The 23,341-nt window shown below is 40.7% G+C and overlaps 1 protein-coding gene across 2 annotated transcripts in view; it reads left to right on the top strand.

The window, feature by feature from the left end:
- Nucleotides 1-23,020, top strand: part of adcy1b (adenylate cyclase 1b) — an 82,670-nt gene extending 59,650 nt beyond the window's left edge. Inside the window, exons 9-20 of one of the 2 annotated variants that reach the window (XM_077217270.1) lie at nucleotides 3,671-3,865; nucleotides 4,884-4,981; nucleotides 6,582-6,666; nucleotides 6,985-7,074; nucleotides 7,389-7,648; nucleotides 13,498-13,624; nucleotides 16,135-16,251; nucleotides 16,332-16,478; nucleotides 16,573-16,671; nucleotides 16,752-16,866; nucleotides 17,673-17,797; nucleotides 20,196-23,020. In XM_077217270.1, the coding sequence (XP_077073385.1) occupies nucleotides 3,671-3,865; nucleotides 4,884-4,981; nucleotides 6,582-6,666; nucleotides 6,985-7,074; nucleotides 7,389-7,648; nucleotides 13,498-13,624; nucleotides 16,135-16,251; nucleotides 16,332-16,478; nucleotides 16,573-16,671; nucleotides 16,752-16,866; nucleotides 17,673-17,797; nucleotides 20,196-20,531 (1,794 nt within the window). In that variant the 3' untranslated portion in view covers nucleotides 20,532-23,020. Of the gene's footprint in view, nucleotides 1-3,610; nucleotides 3,866-4,883; nucleotides 4,982-6,581; nucleotides 6,667-6,984; nucleotides 7,075-7,388; nucleotides 7,649-13,497; nucleotides 13,625-16,134; nucleotides 16,252-16,331; nucleotides 16,479-16,572; nucleotides 16,672-16,751; nucleotides 16,867-17,672; nucleotides 17,798-20,195 lie in introns of both variants that reach the window. The other variant, XM_077217269.1, reaches the window with a different exon arrangement.
- The last annotated feature ends 321 nt before the right edge of the window (nucleotides 23,021-23,341 follow it).

The raw sequence follows: 23,341 nt of genomic DNA, 5'->3' as shown, positions 1-23,341 counted from the left end.
CTAAGAGTTATTCGCCAGAGGAGAGCTCTGCGTTATCTGTTTCGACCCGGAGCATACATGTGCAGGTCTCGAGGGAGCTGGATGTGCCCACTGTGACAAGTTTATGTTAAGTTACCTTTTCGAGTGGGGAAGGCTAATCGCCTGCGCCTCGTGGGTCTGCTGAGGCAGCGCGGTGGCTACACTCGTGGGCGTTGCAAGTTTAGCTGGTTGAGGAATTCTGAGAAGTAGCAATTATCTCCTCAGGCCAGTTCAAGCGATCTGCTTGATTTAGAAGCACGCTCAGCAAATTCTTCTGTTCATGCAGAAAGCAAACTGGATGTGATCGGAGAACCACATGATGGTGTTTCGACTGAATCTGGTTCTCCCACTAGCCCTGCATATGGTCAACTATTGGATAGAATGGCCCACACCACTCACCGGTTATGTATGCCCTGGTCGCGTGAGAAACAGGAAGTTGTTCATGATTGTTGTTAGTGCTTCCATAAAGCTGAGTCCAGACCCTCTACCTGCTCTAAGGATTCTGGCCCGTCTCAGGGAGATTCCTGGAGACAGGAACAGAAGGCTAGCATGGCTGCTTGTATCCCCTCACCTCCAAGAAGCAGGGGGCAGAAGCGTTGTGCTGATAAGAAGAGGAGGCAGGAGCTCAGGGAAATGATTACTAGAAAGCGCTCTGAAAGAGCAGCTAATCAGTGATTCTTCCAATCTCCTCTTGCCCACGACTCCACAAATGAGTATTTATTTGGGGAGTGTGAGGTCCTGTGATAAGGTACTATAATGTCTTAAATGGGACAAGTGCTCCTGCAGTCTAGAGTTGATACAGGGTGAACAGGATTGGAGTTATTAATATTCTCCACCCTGGTTTGCTCTCTTCCTGACATTAGTTGGCTAGATTGAGGATGCAGGGGTGTTTTCCTCAGGTTTTTTTAGTCTGGGTGATAGAGTTGTAGAGATCCTATTTAATGCCTTATGGTAGGGTATGAGTTGCTATCCCCTAATTACCTGTGTTTTTTTAAGTAGGGCATGGCTTCTCTGCGGTCTCCTTAGAGTATAGAGCGCAGGTAGTGGGAATAATTAGTAAGCAATGCTATGCATTGTTCTCATGGTCCACCTTCCCTAAGTTAAGGTAGGGATTGGCTCCCCTTTGGCTGATCATCATTATAAAAGTTAAACATGCTCCCTGTCGTTGAGCTGCTCTGACAATATCCTTTAGGGTAGAGCAGAGTAGGTGAAACTGTAATAAATTTGAATCTATCTGTTCCTCCCCAACAATGGTTGGGTCCTAAAATAGGACTTTATGCTCCCCTATAGCGGGTATCGCTCATAACTCTGGTTGACCTATACTTAGGGGACCTGGCAAGTTAGGGCGGTCGGACTATGGCGTCCCCACTTGTTATACCAGCAGGCTCAATTAGTGCTTGTAGGTCTCTGAGCAGGTCCCAGAGACGAAATGGACAGGGTTGAGCTCTCTCCCCTATGGATTTAGGTTAGATAAGTAGAGCTTTAGTTCCCCTGCAGTTTCCTTAGGGTTTGAGTTGAAGTGGTAAGAGACCTTCTGCTACGCTCCCTGTGTATTTTCATCTCCTTTTTTAATGACGGAGGGGTGATGACCTCCTGAGAAGTAGTGGTGAGTCAAAAGTTGTAGTTGAGTAATCCTTTTGTGATCCAAATTTTGTGATCCATTTGTGGTCTGTTAAAGCGCTATATAAATGCAGTCCATTTACCATTTACCATCCAATCTGACCTCTGACCTATAATACTTCCTAAATCATAATCATACACGGTTCGTTCGTTGGCCAAAGGAGGACTGGCCCCCTGACTGAGCCTGGGTTCTCCCAAGGTTTTTTTCTCCATTCTGTCACTGATGGAGTTTTGGTTCCTTTCCACTGTCGCCTTTTTCGCCTTTCTTCGCCTTTGTCGCCATTGGCTTTTGGCTTGCTTAGTTGGGGACATTTAATTTTATGTTTAATAATATTAATACAACATTATTTTTCTGTTATCTCTGTAAAGCTGCTTTGAAACAATCTGTATTGTAAAAAGCGCTATATAAATAAAGGTGACTTTTGGACAAGCTACTCCCTGAGGGCTTTGTCAATACACTGACATAGCTAGCGTCACAACCTTGCTCTTGTGCCCTTTAGGTTCTCACCTGTCCTGCGAGGGAGGGAGGAAGGTTAAAAGGCCGCGACTTCCCTTGCAATAGAGCATTTAAAAACTGAAATTTCTCTTGCTATTAGACAAATTAAAGCTTAGGGAGTGGCTCCACTAAGAAGTCTATGGCTTGCAATTTTGCGCCTGGGGTTTGTCGAACCTTGAGGCTGATTGACCTATAGAGTCAGGTTATTTTATGCCCACTATGGTTTATATACTCAGCATAGTAAGGCAGGCACCCCCTAAGCATGGTGGAGTGTGTATTTGTTCCCCATAGCGTCAACTCCAGACGCCGCGTCAAAGTTCTGCTTCGTAAGGGACTGTCCCAGGCTACGACTGTAACCCTGGTTCCCAGAGAAAGGGAACGAGGCGTTGTGTCTCGTTGCTATTCATAAAGTTGCCTGTGCGTCTCCATCAGAAAAAAGAGTTGACGATGTATGATGTCATAGACTGCTGTCGGCCAATAGATTGGTGAGTTTGGTTCACACACCTCTCACACTGAGGGCATTCCCCATAGCGTCCCGTTTCCCCTTCTTAGGGAACCAGGGTTACAGTCATAACCTGAGACGTTCTGCAACGTCTTTCAGCATTTTTCCTACAACATCTGTCATGTTCAAATTTTACTTGGTGTGAGAAAGTGACATAGGTAGATAAGCTATGATAAATCGGATTAGAGCAGTCAGGACTGAATTAGATCCCCATAAATGTAGAATGAATGTGAAAAGGATTTCAAACCACATATGGTTGAAATGGATTTTTTAAAAAATATTTAGAGCCATATTTACCAACAAAAAGCGTCAATGCAACACCTCTTTGGGTATTAAAAAACTACTATCCGGATTTACTAAAGACACGCAGTGAAAAATGAGCGATGAAAAGGCATGGACAGTTATTTTTGTGGCTGAACGTATTTCACTTGCATTTGTAGGAAATTCCCTTTCAGACACAAAATGTATGGGAGGAGAGTATGAATCATGCGACGTGATTTACTAAGGTTTGCGCTAGTCAACTTACAGGTATTTGCGTCATTATTTAATGCCCAGAAAAAAAGCATCTTAACCCATTTAGTGCTTGACATACTGTGATACTTGCTGTAGGAGAAGGAACCACAGGGAACAGACAGGGTGTGAAAGAAGGGAGAGAATCTTCTCCACTCGTATTCATTTTTTTTGGCCAGAGACGCTATCTAAACATAATTTGCCAAGCCATGTTACTTTTAATTCGCTGTGACTGTGTTGTTAGTAGATCACTAGTTGCTCTAGATTGCATTGATCATTATGGAAATGAGCTAGTGCGTCTGTGTTCTTTAATTTGCGCCTTGTCAGTAGATTCACCCGCAGAAGTTTCCTCTCCCATCCCATCATTACACTTATTTGCCCTGTTTAGTTAATCTGGCCCAAAATGTGATTTTTTTTGCCACATATATATGATTGGATTCCAATCGGATATGCACAAAAATCAGATTTGGACTGACAGTCTGATAAAGGCTTCACAGCTTCATGATGTGATCGTCCGTTGGCAGAGAAGGGTTCTCCGCTCTGCACCGGAGAAGCTAAGGAACCGCACATCGACGGCGGCCAACGCCGCTCAGAGCAGCCCGGGGACACGCGTCAACCGCTACATCAGCCGTCTGATCGAGGCCCGGCAGACGGAGTCCGACACGGCTGACCTGAACTACCTCACGCTCATGTACAGAGACTTTGAAAGAGAGCACCGGGTGAGAGCCATAAATCCTCCATTAATACGTGTCATCAGTCATCACTGTGTCGTGTACTGAGGTTAAACAGTTCTAGTGGACTAAATGAAGTCTGCTGCAGACGCACGGTTGTATGTGGTCGCATTTACTGTTTTTCTGCAAATTTTAACTGGTGAAATCCAGTTATTTCAGTTGAAATACATGCAATCTGGAATTTTGTATGAGGGTGAAAGATTTCCCAAATGATTTTTTATTAACAAAGTTCAGGTGGAGCACGTTTAGATAATTAACATAATTATCATGGGAGGAGCTCATCCAGTCAACTTAATTAGCATCAGGAGGTATATATACAGCAGACTTACCTCTGTTCTATGCCAGTTTTCCAGCATCCCTCCACCACCCCATCTCCTCACTTCTAACTATTCCTATCCCAACCTGGGATGGGGGATTACTCTAGGTTCGGGCCAAACTCCGAGCTTGGAGCCCTCCTCTCAGACAGCAGGCCAAATACGCATAACCTTTACTCTATTTAATTATATGTAAGTGTGATCTTGTGAAAGCAGGTTTCACAGCACTGACAAACAGAAAGCTGCTTGGTTTGAAAGTGACTTCTGTGTGAGCTGTGCTTCATACACTACACTATTGACAATAGATAATGGACCTTTATTGCCCGTGAAATTTCCCTAATCTGACCGCACCACTGTGTCCACTCTGTCCACTGTAATCAATCACAAATCACAGCCAATCAGAAGAGCCTGTAGGCGCAGAAATAGAAACCATTTCTAAAATAGAATCATCACATATCACTGTTGTGGCTTTTTTAGACAAAAACTGTGCCTTTTCAAAAAAGATGCCTTTTATCACGTCACAGTGTTGTGTCTGGTTAGGACATGGTATAAACTCATTCATGAACGTGGATTTCGGTTTATTCTCATGAAATTGTGCTGCTGTAACTGCTCAGCATTTCTCTTCTGTTTTTGACCATGTTTAAGCAAACTCTCTGTGAATATGGCAGTGACAGTGTGATGTTTGTCTTTAGTATCATCAGCTGAATGACGAGTACTTCACCGGCGCTGTCGTTCTGTCTCTCGTCCTTGCTGTCCTGTTCGGCGTCCTCTACCTTCTCATCATACCACAGTACGTACAGCAGGGTTTCACTCAGCCACACCAGGTATTGTTGTGACAGAGAAATACTATCCATGGTCAATAGTATGAGGGCGCCCCCTTCAGGCTGAACCAATCTCAATGCTACACATACAGTGAAGATCTAGTAACATCTATGCTACGGTTTAGACGTTACTGTTGTTCACTTTGGCTCAATTCTCAATTTTTTCTCTAAACAATAAGTCAGAACTCTGAACAATTCATTTCTTGTTGACGTCAAGAATTTGAATTTCTTATATAAGCAAATTGCATGTGTTTTGGCCCATGTGTGCAAAAGAGTAAGTACAATTTGCACACTAACTAAATGCACATGGCTTGCTGAACAAAACTGATGATTCTCAGTGAAATTGACAAATTCTAAATATTCTTTCATCTTGTCAGACATCGCATGCAAAATTATCCATTCAGTGATCAAAATATGTCAGACGTGCATGTACTATATTCCATAAATATCTGACATACAATGTTTTAATGTCTGAAACTAATGGTAAATGTCCTGCCATTGTAATTAAATATTAATCACAGTCGTGCCAATCAACCAATCAAGTTATGAACATGTACAGTATGGAGTTTGCCCAGCACAATCACTAGCATTTTTGAACATGGAGAAACATCACAACCCTGAACACCAACAGCAGTTTATTTTTGTAGAAATGTGTTACATGCAAACTGAAAATTAACAGTTGCTTGAATAGGAAGATAAAATAGCTATTTACACAGAGTTGAAACAGCCCTTGTCTTTTTAGCCCTATTTCAACATTTTTGTGTATAAAGTGTGTAAAAATTACTACAAAAATAAATGTGCTTTATAAATAAAAATTTTCGGTCCCACTTTTTTATTAGGTTTCTTTAACCACTATCTACTAACCTTTAAATTAATCATTTGATTATTTTGTGTACATATGTGTTTTTACATTGTACTTATATTTTAAAACAAACAAACATGTAGCCTGCATGTAAGTACAGCTGTAATTAAATCATAAATTACCTCTCATAAATTAAATTTCATAAATTATCCTTCCCAAGAACTAGGTTTTGAAGCATGAATGAAATGTTTTGGGTGAGATACTACATTTTCCAGACATGAATAATAAAAATTGAGTAATGGTGTTGTGACAATAGGTCTTCAGCACATTCCTCCACATAGCCTACAACTATTTCTGCCTGCTTTACTCTCAATGGACGGACTCCAGTTTTAAGATGAAAACGATATATATTTGAACTTAACAATAAACATCAGTACTTAAAACTGTTTATTTTGCATTATAGCATATTATTATATTTTAAGCTGCATTTTAACGTGATCTGTTGTTTGTATTGTATTCTTGCATCTCTGTAATGAAATAAAGTGATCAGACTCAGACAGTAGGGTACGCACAATCACGATATATGCGTCAGAGTATCACAATACAATTTTCTCTGTTTCACTATACTTAACTAATGATTGTAAACTGAGGTTGGTGTCATTAGAAGAAGTATTTGTGCTGAACTTGATATAAATAACAGTGTCAGTTCTTCTGTGCATTGACTAGTATTATTATTTTTCATGTTTTGTTGTGTCTGTGGCTCTCAGGGGGACTGTTGTGCTGGTGTTGCTGGTCTTCTGCATATGTTTTCTAGTCGTGTGTATCATGTACCTGCACATCACGAGAGTTCAGGTAAGAAACTCACTCACCCGGGCCAGCTATGTCAAACTAGTTTCATGTTCAGGTTCAAGACAGAAAAATGTTTTAATGTGAGTAAATATTAAGATATTCTTAGCAGCATTGCAGTAAACATTTTTAAAAGTTGCTATATAAAATTGCATTAAAGGGTTAGTTCACCCAAAAATCTAAATTCTGTCTTCATTTACTCACCCTCATGTAGTTTCAAACCCATAAGGATCAAAACACAGATGAAGATATTTGCTTGTTCATATTTTGTAAACTGATCTTCCACCATGCAAGCCTTCTCTAATCTCTGTCTGTCTGTCTCAGTGTTTTCCAGGATGCCTAACCATACAGATCCGGACTGTTCTGTGTGTTTTCATAGTGCTCTTAATATATGCTGTGGCTCAGGCCTGTGTGGTAAATCATCTTAAAATCATTCTTACAGTCATCACTGACTAGAGCATCTCACCAGTAGTCCCAGTATTTCAATACTGTAAAGAAGCCATGTGTAGTATCATCAATCTCTCTCTCTCTCTCTCTCTCTCTCTCTCTCTCTCTCTCTCTCTCTCTCTCTCTCTCTCTCTCTCTCTCTCTCTCTCTCTCTCTCTCTCTCTCTCTCTCTCTCTCTCTCTCTCTCTCTCTCTCTCTCTCTCTCTCTCTCTCTCTCTCTCTCTTTCTCTCTCTCTCTCTCTCTCTATCTCTATCTCTATCTCTATCTCTCTCTCTCTCAGGTGGGTTGTTTGCCATGGCTTTGGCCCGCTAACTCCACGCACTCCATCGTGATCATTGATCCGGCCGGAGGACTGAACCGCACCATGGCCGAGCTCCCATGTGAAGGTGCCCAGTACGCCTTCCTATCCTGCATAGTGGGGACGCTGACCATGGCGCTGTTCCTGCGAGTGTCCTGGCTGCCCAAAATGATCCTGTTACTGCTGCTGGTGGTGCTGTACATCACCGTTCTGGAGCTCAGCGGATTGAGACACACTTCAGGGTGAGAGACGGCTGAAGCAGGGAACTGCCGCTCAAAGAAAAGGTTTTATATAGATCCCTGTGTCATGTGATGGTTGCAGCGAGCAATGGAGACAAGGAAGATCTAAATAACAATCTTTATTGTCTTTAAAAAACAGGCAATTGTGATATTTAAATATACCCAGACAGCAACATAGTGTCGGCCCAGATCCGGCCCACATCTGGTACGCGTTGAGTCCACATGTAGGGTTCATAGTATTTATTTTTTCCCACATTAATTACACACATGTCTACTACAATTATGTGGTTTTGTTTTATTAATACAGTGTATACTTTTTTCTTGATTTACCCCGAAAGAATGGAAGTGAAATATGACAACATGCCCCATAGGTGGGGCACATTGTAACATGACCATTTGACAGCTTAAAATGTTATCTGATCTAATAAAAAAATATAAACAAGACAAACTAAAATATTTTCTCAATAAAATACAATTATAACTTTTTATATAAAATAATGGCATTTTTTAATTATTAAAAATAAAATAATTTGTATAAAATAGAATAAAATAAAATAGTTTGACAACGAACACACCGGACAACACAGCTATACATCATGTTTCAAAACATAATCATAATTGATAATTTCTGAACATTGACTCTGTCTTTATTCACATTTTTCTCATGTTTTCTCAAGTATAGAATATGATATCATAGTTCTAATAGGGGCTCCTTGCAATCCAGTGTGACAACATGCCCCACCAGCACAACTGGGATTTAAGCCCTGCTAGCGTCTTCTACTAGTTAGCGAAGCATTTAAGAATTATATGAACTGTTAAATAACATATTGGAGATTAAAATAATATCAGATTTGTCTAATTTAAAATAAACACCAAAAATAGATGAAAAATTAACTAGGCCTGTGTTAGGTGGTGCCCCGCTTTCCCCTACCAGCTGTGGCCCGGATCTGTGCCGACACTATGTTGCTGTCTATGTATTGTTTTGAATGGGGAAAAATGCAACGCTCAATATGGCGGAATAATACCTGCCGTCTAAATAAGAGCCAATCATGGATTGGTAAAGTCATCGCTTCACTGCAGCTGCCGTTAGATGCTACGGTTGCTATAGAAATAGTCAGCTTCAACTGATTCAGCTGAAAGATGCTGTTTTCTGTCATGATTCGAGCGTGAAGAAACATCTTGGTTACGTATGTAACCCTCGTTCCCTGGGGTTACATACGTAACGGAGGGGATGGAGACGTTACGTCAGTGATTGACGAAATGGGGGTTTTGCTAGAGAGCCCTATCACCTTCGAGTATTAGTAAACGAATGCAACCTCTGCCTCACGGCGTGGGTATAAATGGAGCCGTGGGTGCAATCTCGCATTATGTTACCTGCTGAGGAGCCAAGACTGTGTGCCCCGGTCTTTTCAGCGGTACAGTGGAAGTGGCATGGGGACGTAACGTCTCCATTCCTTCCGTCAGGGAACGAGGGTTACATATGTAACCGAGACATTCCCTTTCAGTCAGTCACTACGAGTTACGAATATAATCTCGCCACTGCAGCTGTCTTCCAGTGTCCTGCTCAAGCCCCAGCTCCTTGTCGTGAGGCTAGCACGAGTGAAGGGCCAGGCTAACTCAAGAATACCAAGGTATACTGCATAGCATATCCCAAATGGAATATGTAACAGCGCCTACCCGCAGGGAGGACTTAAATACGCATATGACCCGAGTACGGGATGCATATGGAGAACTCAGAGGTATCCAGCCCGCAGGTTGGAATGTTTCAACCTCGAGATGGCAAGAGGGTCTTGCCGAGGGAAAGACACGTGCTCGGAGGAGACTTACCGTGGAAATACACATTTGGGGGTTGCCTAACCGGGGAACCATGCACATGGAGGCACCTAACCGATCTGGAGGGCTGACCAACAGGGCATGCACTCTAATAATGGCATCAACAGTGCAGGAGGAACTCAGGGTCTATGGTAAAATGTTGAGTAAAATACTCATCTGAGTAAAATAGCGCACGTATCCAGTCCATGGAGTGGAATGGTGCACCAAGCAATGACACAAGAGCAGGTTCTACTTTCTGGCTACTGAAAGCTAGTACACGAGAGGGCACTGGCTTTACACGGAGATTGTAGAATCTCTTGAAATTGTTAGGTGTTGCCCAGCCAGCAGCTCTACAGATATCTGTGAGCGAGGCGCCATGCGCTAGAGCCCAGGAGTAAGCCACACCCCTGGTGGAGTGTGCCTTCATCCATTGGGGGCATGGCACGCCTGATAAGCCAAGTCAATGGCGTCCACTATCCAGTGTGACAACCTCTGCTTGGAGAGAGCCTTTCCCTTCAGCTTCCCACCGTAACAGACAAAGAGCTGGTCTGAGGTCCTGAAACACCGCATTCTGTCAACGTAAGCATGACGGGCGCGTACTGGACAGAGCAGTGCCAAGACTGGGTCTGCCTCTTCCGAGTGTAGCTCCCTGAAGGGAGTGGTGGGAACCTTGGACACATATCCAGGCCGGGGTCTCAAGATGATGTGAGAGTTAGCCGGCCCAAATTCCAGGCACGCTTCATCAACCGAAAATGCCTGCAGGTCCTTTACCCTCTTGATGGAGGCCGAAGCAACTAGGAGCGTCGTCTTCATGGAAAGATACTTTAGCTCGACTGAGTGCAATGGCTCTAAGGGAACTCTCTGCAGCGCAGATAGAACAACTGTGAGGTCCCAGGATGGCATATGTGGGGGGTGAGAAGGATTTAACCCCCTCTACTGATTAGGCATTTTCTTGGGTTTTCTCGGATAGAAGAACACCAGGTGATGAAGAGGTTCCACTTCAGAGTGTAGGCGTGTCTAGTGGACGATGCTCTAGCTGAAGTGATGGTAGCCACCACCTGAGGTCTCAAACCTTCCGTGTGCCGTCCAGGACCCACAGGTGCAGGTTCCAAAGATAGGGACGCGGGTGCCAGAGGGAGCCCCGTCTTTGAGAAAGGAGGTCCTTTCTCAGAGGAACAGGCCAGGGAGGGGCTGTCGCGGGGAGCACCAGTTTGGAGAACCACGTCTGGGTGGGCTAGTGAGGTCCAACCAAAAGGTCTTGCTACTCGTCCTTCCTGATTTTGCACAGAACCTGTGCAAAAAGGCTCACTGGGGGAAACGCATACTTGCGGAGGCCCTGCGGTGCTAGTGCATCCATGCCGAGGGTCCCCTCGGTCAGGCAGTAAAACCAGCGGCAAATGGAAGTGTCTGGGGAGGCAAACAGGTCTACCTGTGCGTCACCGAACTCTTCCCAAATCAGCTGAACCATCTGGGGATGGAGTCCCCTTTCTCCAGGATATGGCCGAAGTCGTGAGAGCTCGTCGGCTGCACGATTCAGCTCTCCCGGGATCTGAATAGCGCGAAGTGACCTCGGGTGCTTCTGACTCCATAAGAGGAGAGGGTGTGCGAGTTGCGACATACGACTGGAGCGCAGACCACCCTGATGTTTGATGTACGCTACTGTCGCCGTGTTGTCTGAATGGACCAGTACGTGCTTGCTCTTCAGCAACGTCCAAAAACGGTGCAGAGCTAAACATACAGCCAGCAACTTAAGGCAATTGACATGCCAAAGTCACTGGGGTCCTGCCCAGGAGCCCTTGGCAGTTTGTCCATTGCACATGGCACCCGAACCCGTGGCTGAGGCATCTGTTGATACAAAAACCTTGTTGTAACAACAAGGGCACTCCGGCCCATAGAAAAGAGAGGTTCGACCACGAGGTGAGGGTTTGACGGCAGGCCCGAGTGACTAGCACCAAGAACGTGCCCTGCTGCCATGCCCATCTCGGGACTCGATCGCGAAGCCAGTGCTGAAGCGGTCTCATATGAAGCAGTCCGAGCGGCGTGACTGCTCATAGTGACTGACTGAAAGGGATCTAAATTTATGAGACGGTTGTTTTCAGATTTCATTGGTTATTTCAAAAATGAAATTTATTCATAAGAGTGGCAAACCGTTTTGAAGAATTTGATGTTTCTCCATTTAAAGAGATAGGAGCTGCATTTGCATGGCCTAGAGGCATTTCAAAGATGGCAACCAAATTAAATGACTTGTCTTAAAGGGACTTTGGTTAAGCGTACAAAAAAACTTTAATAAAGTTGGCTAAATAATTAAACCATTTAAAAAAAAATGTGTTTCAGCTTGACACAGCCTTCCCAACAATGTTTTAAAGATTTAGCCCAATTTATTAAAGGCCTTTTACACTTAACCACGTGAGTGCCTTGGAATATTTTGTTGTCTCATCAAATATATATAATCTATAATATATAATATAATATATATAAAAAGAGAATAGTTTTTATATAGAATAGATTTTTCTGATGAAGCTTTTTATTATTATTGCGTGGGATGCTTGGAATTTTGTTTAATTCTGTGTTTGTGTCAATGTGTAAGAATTCATGTGGATGTATTTTCGAAATATGTGTTATGACGCAGCAGACACAAGGGGATCCATAATTTTGCAGCATTTATTAGAGTAGTCAAACAGGCAGGAATCAACAACAGCAAACAGGGCAACGGAGACAAGGCAGAGACAAACCAGATAACAGGGAATGGTCAGGGTAGGCAGCGAGAAGCAAGGTCCAGTAAGCAATCCAAGTCGGGGCGGGCAGAGAACTAGCAGAAACGGGATATACAATCCGAGGTCAAGGTAACAATAAATCCACAGGAAGAACCGTTCAGTAATGACAGCCAGGAAAGTCAAGACTTCACACTGGTGTGGCGCGTAGAAGTGGTTTATATGTGTGTGTGTGAATGAAATGCAGGTGTGTGTGTGTGTAATCAGCGCAGTGCAGGTGTATGGTGTAATCCGTCCAGGGAGATGCATTATGGGAAATGTAGTCCGTGATCACCCAGGGAGTGCGTGGCTAATCGTGACAATATGGATGATACAAGTGCCAAATTTCCGTACTGTGACACACAGAATGAACAATAAAGTTAAACTGGACTAAGCTAAAGTGAGCTCAAAAACAAGACTGTAGCATGTATGACTTATTACCCAGCATGTTCTAAGAACTTTAAAATTCTGGAAAGGTTACATGACACTGTTTTTAATTAAAAACTGAAAACCTTTTAATTGTTTTGGCCATTCATTTACACCACAAATGTGTTTTTGGGGCCTGAAAATGCAAACTTTTGAAAACGGGATTCAAAGTGCAAGTATTTGAAACCGATACCCTTATCATGTTTGTCTTCGTGTAAACTACAAAACTGCGAATTTGTGAAAATGGTGACGTCATGCATGTTACATGTACTGTGTAATATGCATTTTAATTGTTTTCGTGGATCCGTGTAAATGGGAATCTTTTTGACAATGTTATCGTCTGTACACGAAAAACCCTTCTGTTTTAAGTACATCATTTTTATGTCATGAACAAATGTTCTTCCAGTAACGTTATTAGAATGATCATTCAAAGTTATCTGGTCTTTAATAATGTTCTCAAAATGTTAGCACAAAAACATTAGTTATACATCATTCATGAAGTTTTTTTTTTCTGAAATGTTATAGTTGGACATTCGTCTAACATTTTTATAAATGTATCACCTTGTTTCAGAACGTTGAGAGAACATTCAAAAGTAACATTCCAATAATGTTTGAAGAATGATGAAATGGAACGTTCCCTTAATGGCTGCATAATCAAGAAAATGGGTTTTAAAACTTTTTTTAAGAAACTGGATTGTTTTGAATATTCAGCAAACATTCTGACATAGATTTTTCATAATGTAAAGGGGTAGTTAGGAAAGCGTTTTTTTTAATATATATTTTGTTATCTGTGTTCAAGCTTTGCCAGAAGCAGAAGCTGAATCAGTGTGTTGACTCTCTGCTGATGTGTGTTTTGGAGTGCAGTTGGGGCTTGCTGAGTGTTCGTGGTCTGGAGCCCATCGTTTCTCTGCTGCTCTTCTCCACCGCTCTGGCCCTTCACTCCAGACAGATGGACCTCAAACTCCGGCTCGACTTCCTCTGGGCCACTCAGGTACGTGGAGAACAACAAGAAACACTGCCGACACCAACGCCATTTCTGAAGTGCCAACTAGCCTCTCCCTATGGAGGATCCCTATACCACTCTACAGATAAAGCGTTGTGGAATTTTTCGGTTCGCGTACCTACCCAAAGTGATAAGATAAAATAAAATTCTGCATCAAAATTTATAGACAAGACAAGTAGTTTGTTTAGGCATGGTTTGTAAGGAATTACAAACCTGCGCACATATATTCAAACGCACATACCTATAGAATCAATTCTTAATGTGCATGTGAACACCATCAGCGTCTATCACAGGTTCACGTTTAAAGTCTGTTTAGAGAGAACGGTGTCGTCTTAGCGGCCCCTAATTTAATAACAAATGATCATTTAGACGAAAGTGAATCAATCAAAACTAACTTTAGCTGGAAAAAACATTTTTCAAGAACCACTATAAAACCAAACCAATCTCTGTTACCTTAAATTATATGTTTATCTTTGTAAAGCTGCTTTGAAACAATCTACATTGTTAAAAGCGCTATATAAATGAGGATGACTTGACTTGACTGGCCATAATCTGACTGTCCGTCAGTATTTTTCCTTTTTTCATTTTCTCTGTATTGTTGCAGGGAAGTTTGAGCTGATGTCTGTCACAGATCAATATTTTTGAATAAATATTTTTACATTATTTGAATATATTAATTTAGCAGAACAAGCAGCATTTTTACATAAAGTAGCCATAATAATAGCAGTGAAGTTATGTTAGTGGAGTGGCCCTAAGTTTACATTTTTTTATAATTTTTTTATTTATAAAAGATGCTGTGAGAAAACATTAGCAGCATTTTTCCACCAATGGGCTTTGTGTCAGTTTTTTTTTTTTTTGGAAACCAAAAAGCAATAAAAATCGCTCTGAGACTGTAAGATCTGTGGAACACAGCAGGAAATGTGCGGAGCTCCTGAAGGGACATGGTGATTAAAACATATGAGATGTGGGGGGAAATTAATATTTTTCTAAATTATAAACTTTGCAAAAGTTTTGTGGGTAGCACCTTATTTCAATATTGTACTTAAAACATTCTACTAACTATAAGTAACTTTGCAACTACATGTCAACATATTCTACTAACCCTAACCTAACAGTCCACAACAGTCTACCAATACTCTAATGAGAGTTAGTGAACATGTAGTTGCAAAATTACTGGAGCGCCACTAGAGGTCTCTTTCCCTGAGTTTTGACACTATTGCACCCGTATTGCAGGATGATTACTGGTGACCTATTTAAGCGCTGCACTCAGTGGAAAGTTTTCTCTTGCCTTGCAAACGTCTCTGGGTTTTTAAAGCCTTTTCCCCTTATTTGTATTTTCCGGGCTGTTTGCTCTGACGGATTCCCTTGGATTCAGCTAAACAGACACTATTAACTACTATTATTCCTTTTAATTATACAAATACCTCATTAAAACATCTACTAATGTATAAAACTCACCAGAGATCCGGAATTAGACACTTAGGCGAAACTCACGTACTATAGAAATTGATTTCTTGATTTCATAATGTGCTTTTTTGTTCGTTTCACCAAGTGTAGTGTAAATGCAGATATAGTCCAAAAATCTGAATTGGGCATCAAGACCTGCAGTGTAAATCCGGTTTAGACACTTCATACTCCGGTAATAGACATAGACATGTGTTCAGTGATTCGCCGCTGCGGGGCGATCTCACTGAATCTGCATGATTCATGGCTTCACAAAGATCATCGCCCACAACAGTGAACCACTGACATTTCCAAACGTTTTGAAACAGTTATAATGTAAAAAAGCCTTGTTTACTGAAATCACATGAGTTTGGCAGTTTTACAAACCACTGATTCGAAACATAAGATTCGTAAGTGTGTGTTTGGAGCTGGTATTTTGTGTATCTCGCTGAGTGTCCTGCATTCTTCATCATCCTGATGACATCCCATCATCTGCAACCAATAAACTGCACACGGTTCCTAAAACTCAAGCCTTCGCGTCACACTTAAGTAGAATGTCTAAAGTGGACTATCGAAATAAAGCGCAACTGTATTATGTTCCCCTGAGAAACGTTTTGTGTTTACTTGCAAAAGCACTAAAATGCATTGTTTCCTCCCACCTCATATTATTTCCATCACGAGCGTGATGCAAGTGAACGAAAAGTTTCTCAGGAACGCAGAAGTTCAACCCCCATCATGTAAATGTAATGTTCTCTGAACGATCTGAAACAAGTAACATTCAAAAAATGTCAGACGAACATCCAACTAAAACGTTTCAGGAAAAAAGGATCCATGAACAATGTATAAATAATGTTTTGCACTGACAAAAAACTTTTGTGGACATTATTAAAGACCAGATACCTTTGAACGTTCTGTTAACGTTACAGGGAGAACGTTTATTTATATCTTTGAGAGAACCTTGCTAGAACGTTCCCTGTCCGCTGGGATTATCCCACTGAACGTGTCTTTCTCTCTCTCTCTGTGTGTGTGTGTGTGTGTGTGTGTGTGTCTCACAGGCCGAGGAGGAGAGAGACGGCATGGAGAAAGTCAAACTGGACAACAAGAGGATTCTCTTCAACCTGCTGCCTGCTCACGTGGCACAACACTTCCTACTGTCCAACCCCAGAAACATGGTGAGAGGACTTCAAAACATGTCATGAGCACATTAATGTAAGAGAATCGCTGAGCTGACTGTCTGGTTCTCGTGTGGCAGGATCTTTATTACCAGTCCTATGCTCAGGTGGGAGTGCTGTTTGCCTCCATTCCCAACTTTAATGACTTCTACATCGAGCTGGACGGAAACAACATGGGTGTCGAGTGTCTGCGACTGCTCAACGAGATCATCGCTGACTTCGACGAGGTCATTTTCCTACTTTTACAGGACATCGGGAAACATTCCTGTGATCGTGCTGGCACTCCTGATCTATTCAAGTCCTGTTTCACTTGTTTTGCAGCTCATGGACAAAGAGTGCTACAAGGATATCGAGAAGATCAAGACCATCGGCAGCACGTATATGGCAGCGGTGGGGCTGGTGCCCACCATCGGGACCAAGGTCACTAAATCAGCTACAAATTTAAAAATGCAGAAATACCTACAGAACATCTGTGAACATGATTTGTTTCTCCTTTACAGGCAAAGAAATCCACTGCTGCCCATTTGAGCACCATAGCAGACTATGCCATTGAAATGTTTGACGTTCTTGATGAAATCAACTATCAGTCCTATAATGATTTTGTCTTGAGAGTGGGTAAGCTTTGATAAACCTACACTGCTGTGTTCACATCAATCCCTCCACCTAATCTGCACTTTTTATACCATTTGTCAAGAGAAGCAACAATTATATTTTAGAACCTTTTTTGAAATATTTGAGAAAAAAATTACTAATTTATTATTTATTCAGTTCATCATTTACTCTCCCTCATGTACAAACCTGTGTTATTTTCTAGCAGTGAAACACAAACAATATTTTAAAAAAGTTTTCAGTGCTTTATTTTCCGTTCAGTGAAAGTCACTGTGGTTTGTGTTTTGTTGCTCTGGACACTGCTGACTTTCATTGTATGAGCAAAAACTGTTGAAACATTACACATTTAATAAAACGAGGTTTGGAATGACATTCCTATCATGAATTGATATACAGTACATGTAAAACATGTCAAATGACCAGTACAACTTCAAAACAATATAAGTTGCTTTGGATAAAAGTATCTGGCGATTGCATAAATGAGAAAGTAAGGACAGAATGTTAATTTGTGGGTGAAACTAACTCTTTAAAAATTTCAATTATATAAAAATATTAAAATTATTTTATCCAAGTTTTACTATACTTCTTCTACAATACTATTAAAGACATGGCAATGACCAAATACAACAACCTCAAAATCAAAACCTAATTTCTGGAATCATATTTTGGGACATTAATTAATCATTATTTATTTATAAATCATTTGTTCAAGTGTTCACACTTTTTCTTGTACTTTCATCATGTCCCCATTCTTAGTGAAATGTCGACGCTGTTGAGGATGTGTTCTGATGTGTGTATCTCTGAATGCGCAGGTATTAATGTGGGTCCAGTGGTAGCAGGGGTGATCGGGGCTCGACGGCCACAGTATGACATCTGGGGGAACACGGTGAACGTGGCCAGCCGGATGGACAGCACTGGGGTCCCGGGGAAGATCCAGGTACTCCTTTATGCATGTGATATGTGTCTTTATGGATGAATTTCACACAAAAAAAACATAATCAGATCGCATGCAATTAAAGGAAAAAAATACATTTTGCATAAAGAAATTAAAGCCTACTTTTCTTACTTAGCATTTTTGTCTTGTTTCCAGTCCGAATACATAAAAAAAATATATTAAATCTTGAAGCATTTACTATATAAGTGACATAAGAAATGATATGTTTACAAAAAAAAAAAATTAAGTGAGTTTTTGCTTAAAACAAGAATTATTTTACTACCACAATGGCAGACAATTTTTATTAAAACAAGCTAAATTATCTGACAATAGGGTAAGAAAAATAATCTTACTTCAAATGGAAAACAAACAAAAAAATCTTAATTCAAATGGAAAACAAGATTTTTTTGGCAGAAAATTTTGCTTGTTTTAGGCAAAAACTCACTTATTTTTTAGTGATTTGGACTGGAAACAAGACAAAAATACTAAGTAAGAAAAGCATTTTTTGCAAAGTATTAGGCAATATGAACTGTAAAGTTGTTTAAATCTGCATTTTTACAGTCATTTTATGGTTTGGATGTTACCATAGACATTGCTCTACCCAGCCAAACAATATTCATTTGATTGGTGCAGGTATTAAAAATATCGTTAAAAACCTTTCATTTGATTAAAAAAACCTGCAGATACAGTTCAATTGTGATGTTATTTTCATAGCAATAAAGTATTAGTGTAATGCAAATAAATGATATTTTTATTTTATTTTTTATATTACATTTCTTTATTTTTAATGTTGATATTGTGAATAACTGCTTCAAGTCTAGGGTTGATCCAAAGGCGGATTTATTGGGACAATCCAGAATCGTTATCCATACAAAAGGCAAAAGGTCAAAGAAATGGGCAAACAACCCAAATGAGCTGTAGGGCAGAAAACACAAGCAAAAGGTTCATCCAGAAAACAGGCAGAGAATCAAAAAACTAGTGACCATTTGACTGACTCTCATTCGAATCTTTATTCGAGTCATTTTGTTCATTTAAGTGGCTTTAAATGTTAAACTTTTCCCTGAACACATGTACATAATCAATCTTGATCATATTTTGAATTAAGAGATCATTAAAATGCAGCCAAAGATAATTTACAGGGAATATAAATAATTATCTTCCGAGTCTTTCGTTCATCTGTCACGTGACAGACGCAATAAACGGTCACTAGTGCCTATTTTCATGATTAAACTTTTGCTTGTGTTTTCTGCCCTACAGCTCATTTGGGTTGTTTGCCCATTTCTTTGACCTTTGCATTTTGTATGGATAACGATTCTGGATTGTCCCAGTAAATCTGCCTTTGGATCATTTCCCATAACACATTGCCTGGACTCATAATACTTGATTACTTCCAGCTGTCTCATCATATACGTGTTTTTCACTCACACTTTACGAAGTCTTGTATGTTGTAAAGGTCCTTGCCCACTGAGTCCGAAATTTTCGTACGCATCATAAAAAAATTCGTATTGGGTTTGGTTTTATGCGTTTTTCTCATCCCTAGCAAGCATTTTGAGAGGTGTTTTGACAATTCAGAACCACCGAATGACGAATACGGAAAAATGCGTACGAAAATATCGGACTCCGTGTGCAAGGACCTTTACAACATACAAGACTTCGCAAAGTGTGAGTGAAAAACACTTATATAGGCAAAATTTAACAGGATAATGAGACAGCTGGAAGTAATCAAGTATAATGAGTCCAGGCAATGTGATATGAGAAATGAATAGACGGGAGGAGTGCCCTCTGGTGGAGATCATGGGATGTAACAAATATCATGTAGCATTTGTTCAAATTTCTTTCATTTGTGATGATTTTGACAAAAAATATCCATTGAGAATAATAGGAATTACAAACAAGCATAAGTCAAATAAACACTCATTACAGTAGTGAGAATTAAGCTGTGTCCCAAATGACGCACTGTACACTATGCACTATGTACTCATCTGTGTAGTGTTCTATTTTGTCACTCAACATCGGAGTCTGATGCCCCTCCCCCTCCGCTACGTAATTAAAGCTGCGACGGTGCATGAAGTGACCAACATTCCACACTTCGTTTTTCCGTTAATTTAAGTGCACTTTTTCTTTTTGGATTTTTCAGTGTGAACACACCTCTCACACTATTTCTACTTTAAAACATCATAGAATAGTGCATGTGTACGCGAAATGGGACGCACCTTTAGTGCTGCTTATTGTGTCATAATAATAAATAATGTCACTGCAAACATCTCCAAGATCCTGAATTGACTTTTCTGTCTGCAAAATAACTGTGGACAAGGCACATACATACTGTAGATATTTACACACGCACACAGAAATAAATATGCATGTAAGTATATTGATTTGAACATAAATGCTCCTCCAGGTGACGGATGACGTCTACCGTCAGCTTCAGAACGACTATGATCTGGTGTGTCGTGGCAATGTCAGCGTGAAGGGCAAAGGTCAGATGCTCACGTACTTCCTGGAGGGCAAAGCGCAGGACCCGGGCATCAGAGCGCCCCATCACACCGGCGGCCTGGAGCGCAGGGTTCACGCCATCGCCCGCACCAGCAGCACGCAGACCAAGGCTGGCAGCAACTCGTCCGTGGGCTCGGGCTTCGCTGCCAGGCTCGGCATGAGCAGCACTGCAGGGACTCACGCTCACAGCTCCAATGTGCCTTCAGTCGGAGAAGAGGAGACCAAAGAGGAGGAGGTGTAGGAGCCACGTCTGCAGCCGGACAGAATCAACGGTGTCTTCCCTTTCTACCCAATAATACATCCTAAGAACGTTTTGCTAACGTTCCCTTTAAGTTATTTCCCTTATAGTTCAAATGTCCTTTTTTTTTTATGTTTTACAAACTTTTTTTTTCTCTTGGTTATGCGAGTGTTAATTGGTCGTTCCATTTGATCATTTTGCAAACATTATGGGAACGTTACTTTTAAATGTTCTAAGAACGTTCTGAAAAAAGTGGTAACATTTTAAAAAACGTTAGACGAACGTCCAGCTAAACGTTTCAGGTAAAAACGTTCCATGAACGATGTATAAATAATGTATTTGGTCTTTAATAACGTTCCTAAAACGTTAGCACAGTAACTTTGAAGGAACGTTCTACAAACGTTACTGAAAGAACGTTTGTTCGTAACTCCGAGAGAACCTTGCCAGAACGTTCCCTGTTCGCTGAGTAAGCATTACGATTCTCATCTGACAAACTGATTTACCTTTTCATTACACATTCCTGCTCTTGCTGTGAATGATTTATCACTTCACGCTCTTTTAAAGACTTTCACCATCACATCAATTCCTCCTGGATAAATTCAGGTGCCGTCCTGCATTTCTTTCCCACTCAAGTCATCGAAGTAAATGGGCTGTGAATGTCCACATGTGAATGGTCTTTGAAACATGAAGGATTCGGTGGCGCTGTGGAAACGTTCAAAGCCACAAGTGATCTTTTGCAAGGCATCATTTTTTTTATGTATCCTAAGCCAACATCTTATATGAACTGTACATACTAGATGTTCTTACAATTAGAGTTTGTGCATTATTTTGTATGAAACTCTCCAGTGCATTTGAATGAATGTGATAGTGTGTGCATGAGACACATTTATAACAGATAGACGGCACAAGATCAAGCACATCGAAACATACAGGATTTTTTAAATTCATTTTCTCACAGTCTTCATCTTCATCACATGCGACACACGTTTCTAAAGGTCGATACTGCTTACAACACTGGAGAAATAAAAATCACAGCTCTCCAATGTTAATTACACATTTATAGCTGCACTCTGATTTAATAATAATACAATAAAAATATATCTGATGCTTCCAAAGCCTTACATCAGGATACAGAGAGTTTATATGTAAAGTACGCATTGCTTCGAAGCAGTGTGTGTTTATAGAACAAGAGAAATCAGGGAGTTTAATAGCAGTCTAAAGAAAGTTCATTATCATCAACATCATCATCATCGGCTGACTGTTCTAACACTATAAACTACAATATGACATTTATATTCATACAGTTGGGTCCAAAAAGTCTGATGCTATATTGCAAAGACTTAATTTTTCTAATTTAATTTTAGTTTTCATTACAAATTCTTTTATCAATGTAGAAATGAAGATGAATGTGCCTCAGCCGCTCCGGATAGATCCAAAGAGCATCTGACTGTATTCGTCTCACAGAAATAGAGCACAATCTGAGATACTTATTCATTTAAAGTCATAACTTTTTTTTTTTTAATTAATAAAGAATCTTAAAACTTTCCTTTTCTTTCCACGTTTGAAATTGTATTTTGAATCCCAGATTGTCAGACCTTTGGACCCCACTGTATACAGTAGATAGTGATATCGTGTGTGATTAACAGGGACAAACCTCAACATGCTGAATATGTGCCAATTTTATAAAATCCTAATCTGAAGTGTAATGATTGGACACGATTCTGTCATCAGCATTCACTTTAATAATGTCAACATGATAATGTCAGCAGCTCTGTTAAAAGACTGAAGCTATTAGATACTATATGTTTTCTACAGTATTCAGATTGTTACTGTGGTGTTTACCTGAGCGCGGCAGATGCTTTGATGGTAATGAGGTCAGATAGAGAGGTCTATGGGGACACAAGGGTGCAGTGAACATCTGTTGACATGGAGGTCAACAACCTGTCCATGACGAGCACACACACACACACACACACACACACACACACACACACACACACACACACACACACACACACACACACACACACACACACACACACACACACACACACACACACACACACACACACACACACACACACACACACACACACACACACACTATAGATCCCTGTCGACTGGTGCGTGTTTACAAGCACAAAACCCAATTCTCAGATTCTGTACATTTATGAGACTGTTTGTGAGTCACTGAAGAAGGAGAAACAATGATTCTGTCAATATTTCTATGGCAAATGTCTATTTTCATGCTGATGTTTCTGAGTCATGACGCTTTTCTTCAGGTTATGAATCGCTCTTTCAAATGCATCTCTGTACTGTCGATACAGTATTCTTGCCTTATTTGATGCTTGCGGTGGTTGAAGTCATTTGCCTTTTAGCTCTGATATACAGAAGTGTATTTTGTAAATACAGCGATGTATGATATACTGTCCTTTGTACAGTGTAAACCTCAGCAATATAAGATTTTGTAATAAAGAGAGATTGAAGTACAACGACTGTGTTTTCCTGTTTGACGGCCGTGAGACGTGACGTGTCATAGATCTGTTATGTATCTCCTGTTTGTGTTCTTTGTGCTTTTGTGTTGTAGTCTTTTAGTTTGTAGTTCTGCTTTGTTTCCTGTTTCTCCTTGATTGTTTGCTGGTGTGTCTTGTAAGTCCTATTACTCGTGTATAAGCCCTTGTGTTTCTCCTTCTGTGATGGCTTGTTTAGTTCTGTTTTCCATGTTTGATAGCTTTTGGTCATTATTATAAAAATGTATATCTGCATTTGTATCCTCTCTTCCTTGTTGTCTTTCTTCACATTAGCATTACAAG

The sequence above is a fragment of the Siphateles boraxobius genome, unplaced genomic scaffold (assembly GCF_051911475.1).
Source record: "Siphateles boraxobius isolate OS27281-9 unplaced genomic scaffold, OSU_SipBor_1 72, whole genome shotgun sequence".
NCBI lineage: Eukaryota > Metazoa > Chordata > Actinopteri > Cypriniformes > Leuciscidae > Siphateles > Siphateles boraxobius.
Note: the sequence above shows the minus strand (reverse complement) of the source record. Positions and strands in the feature narration are given on the sequence as shown.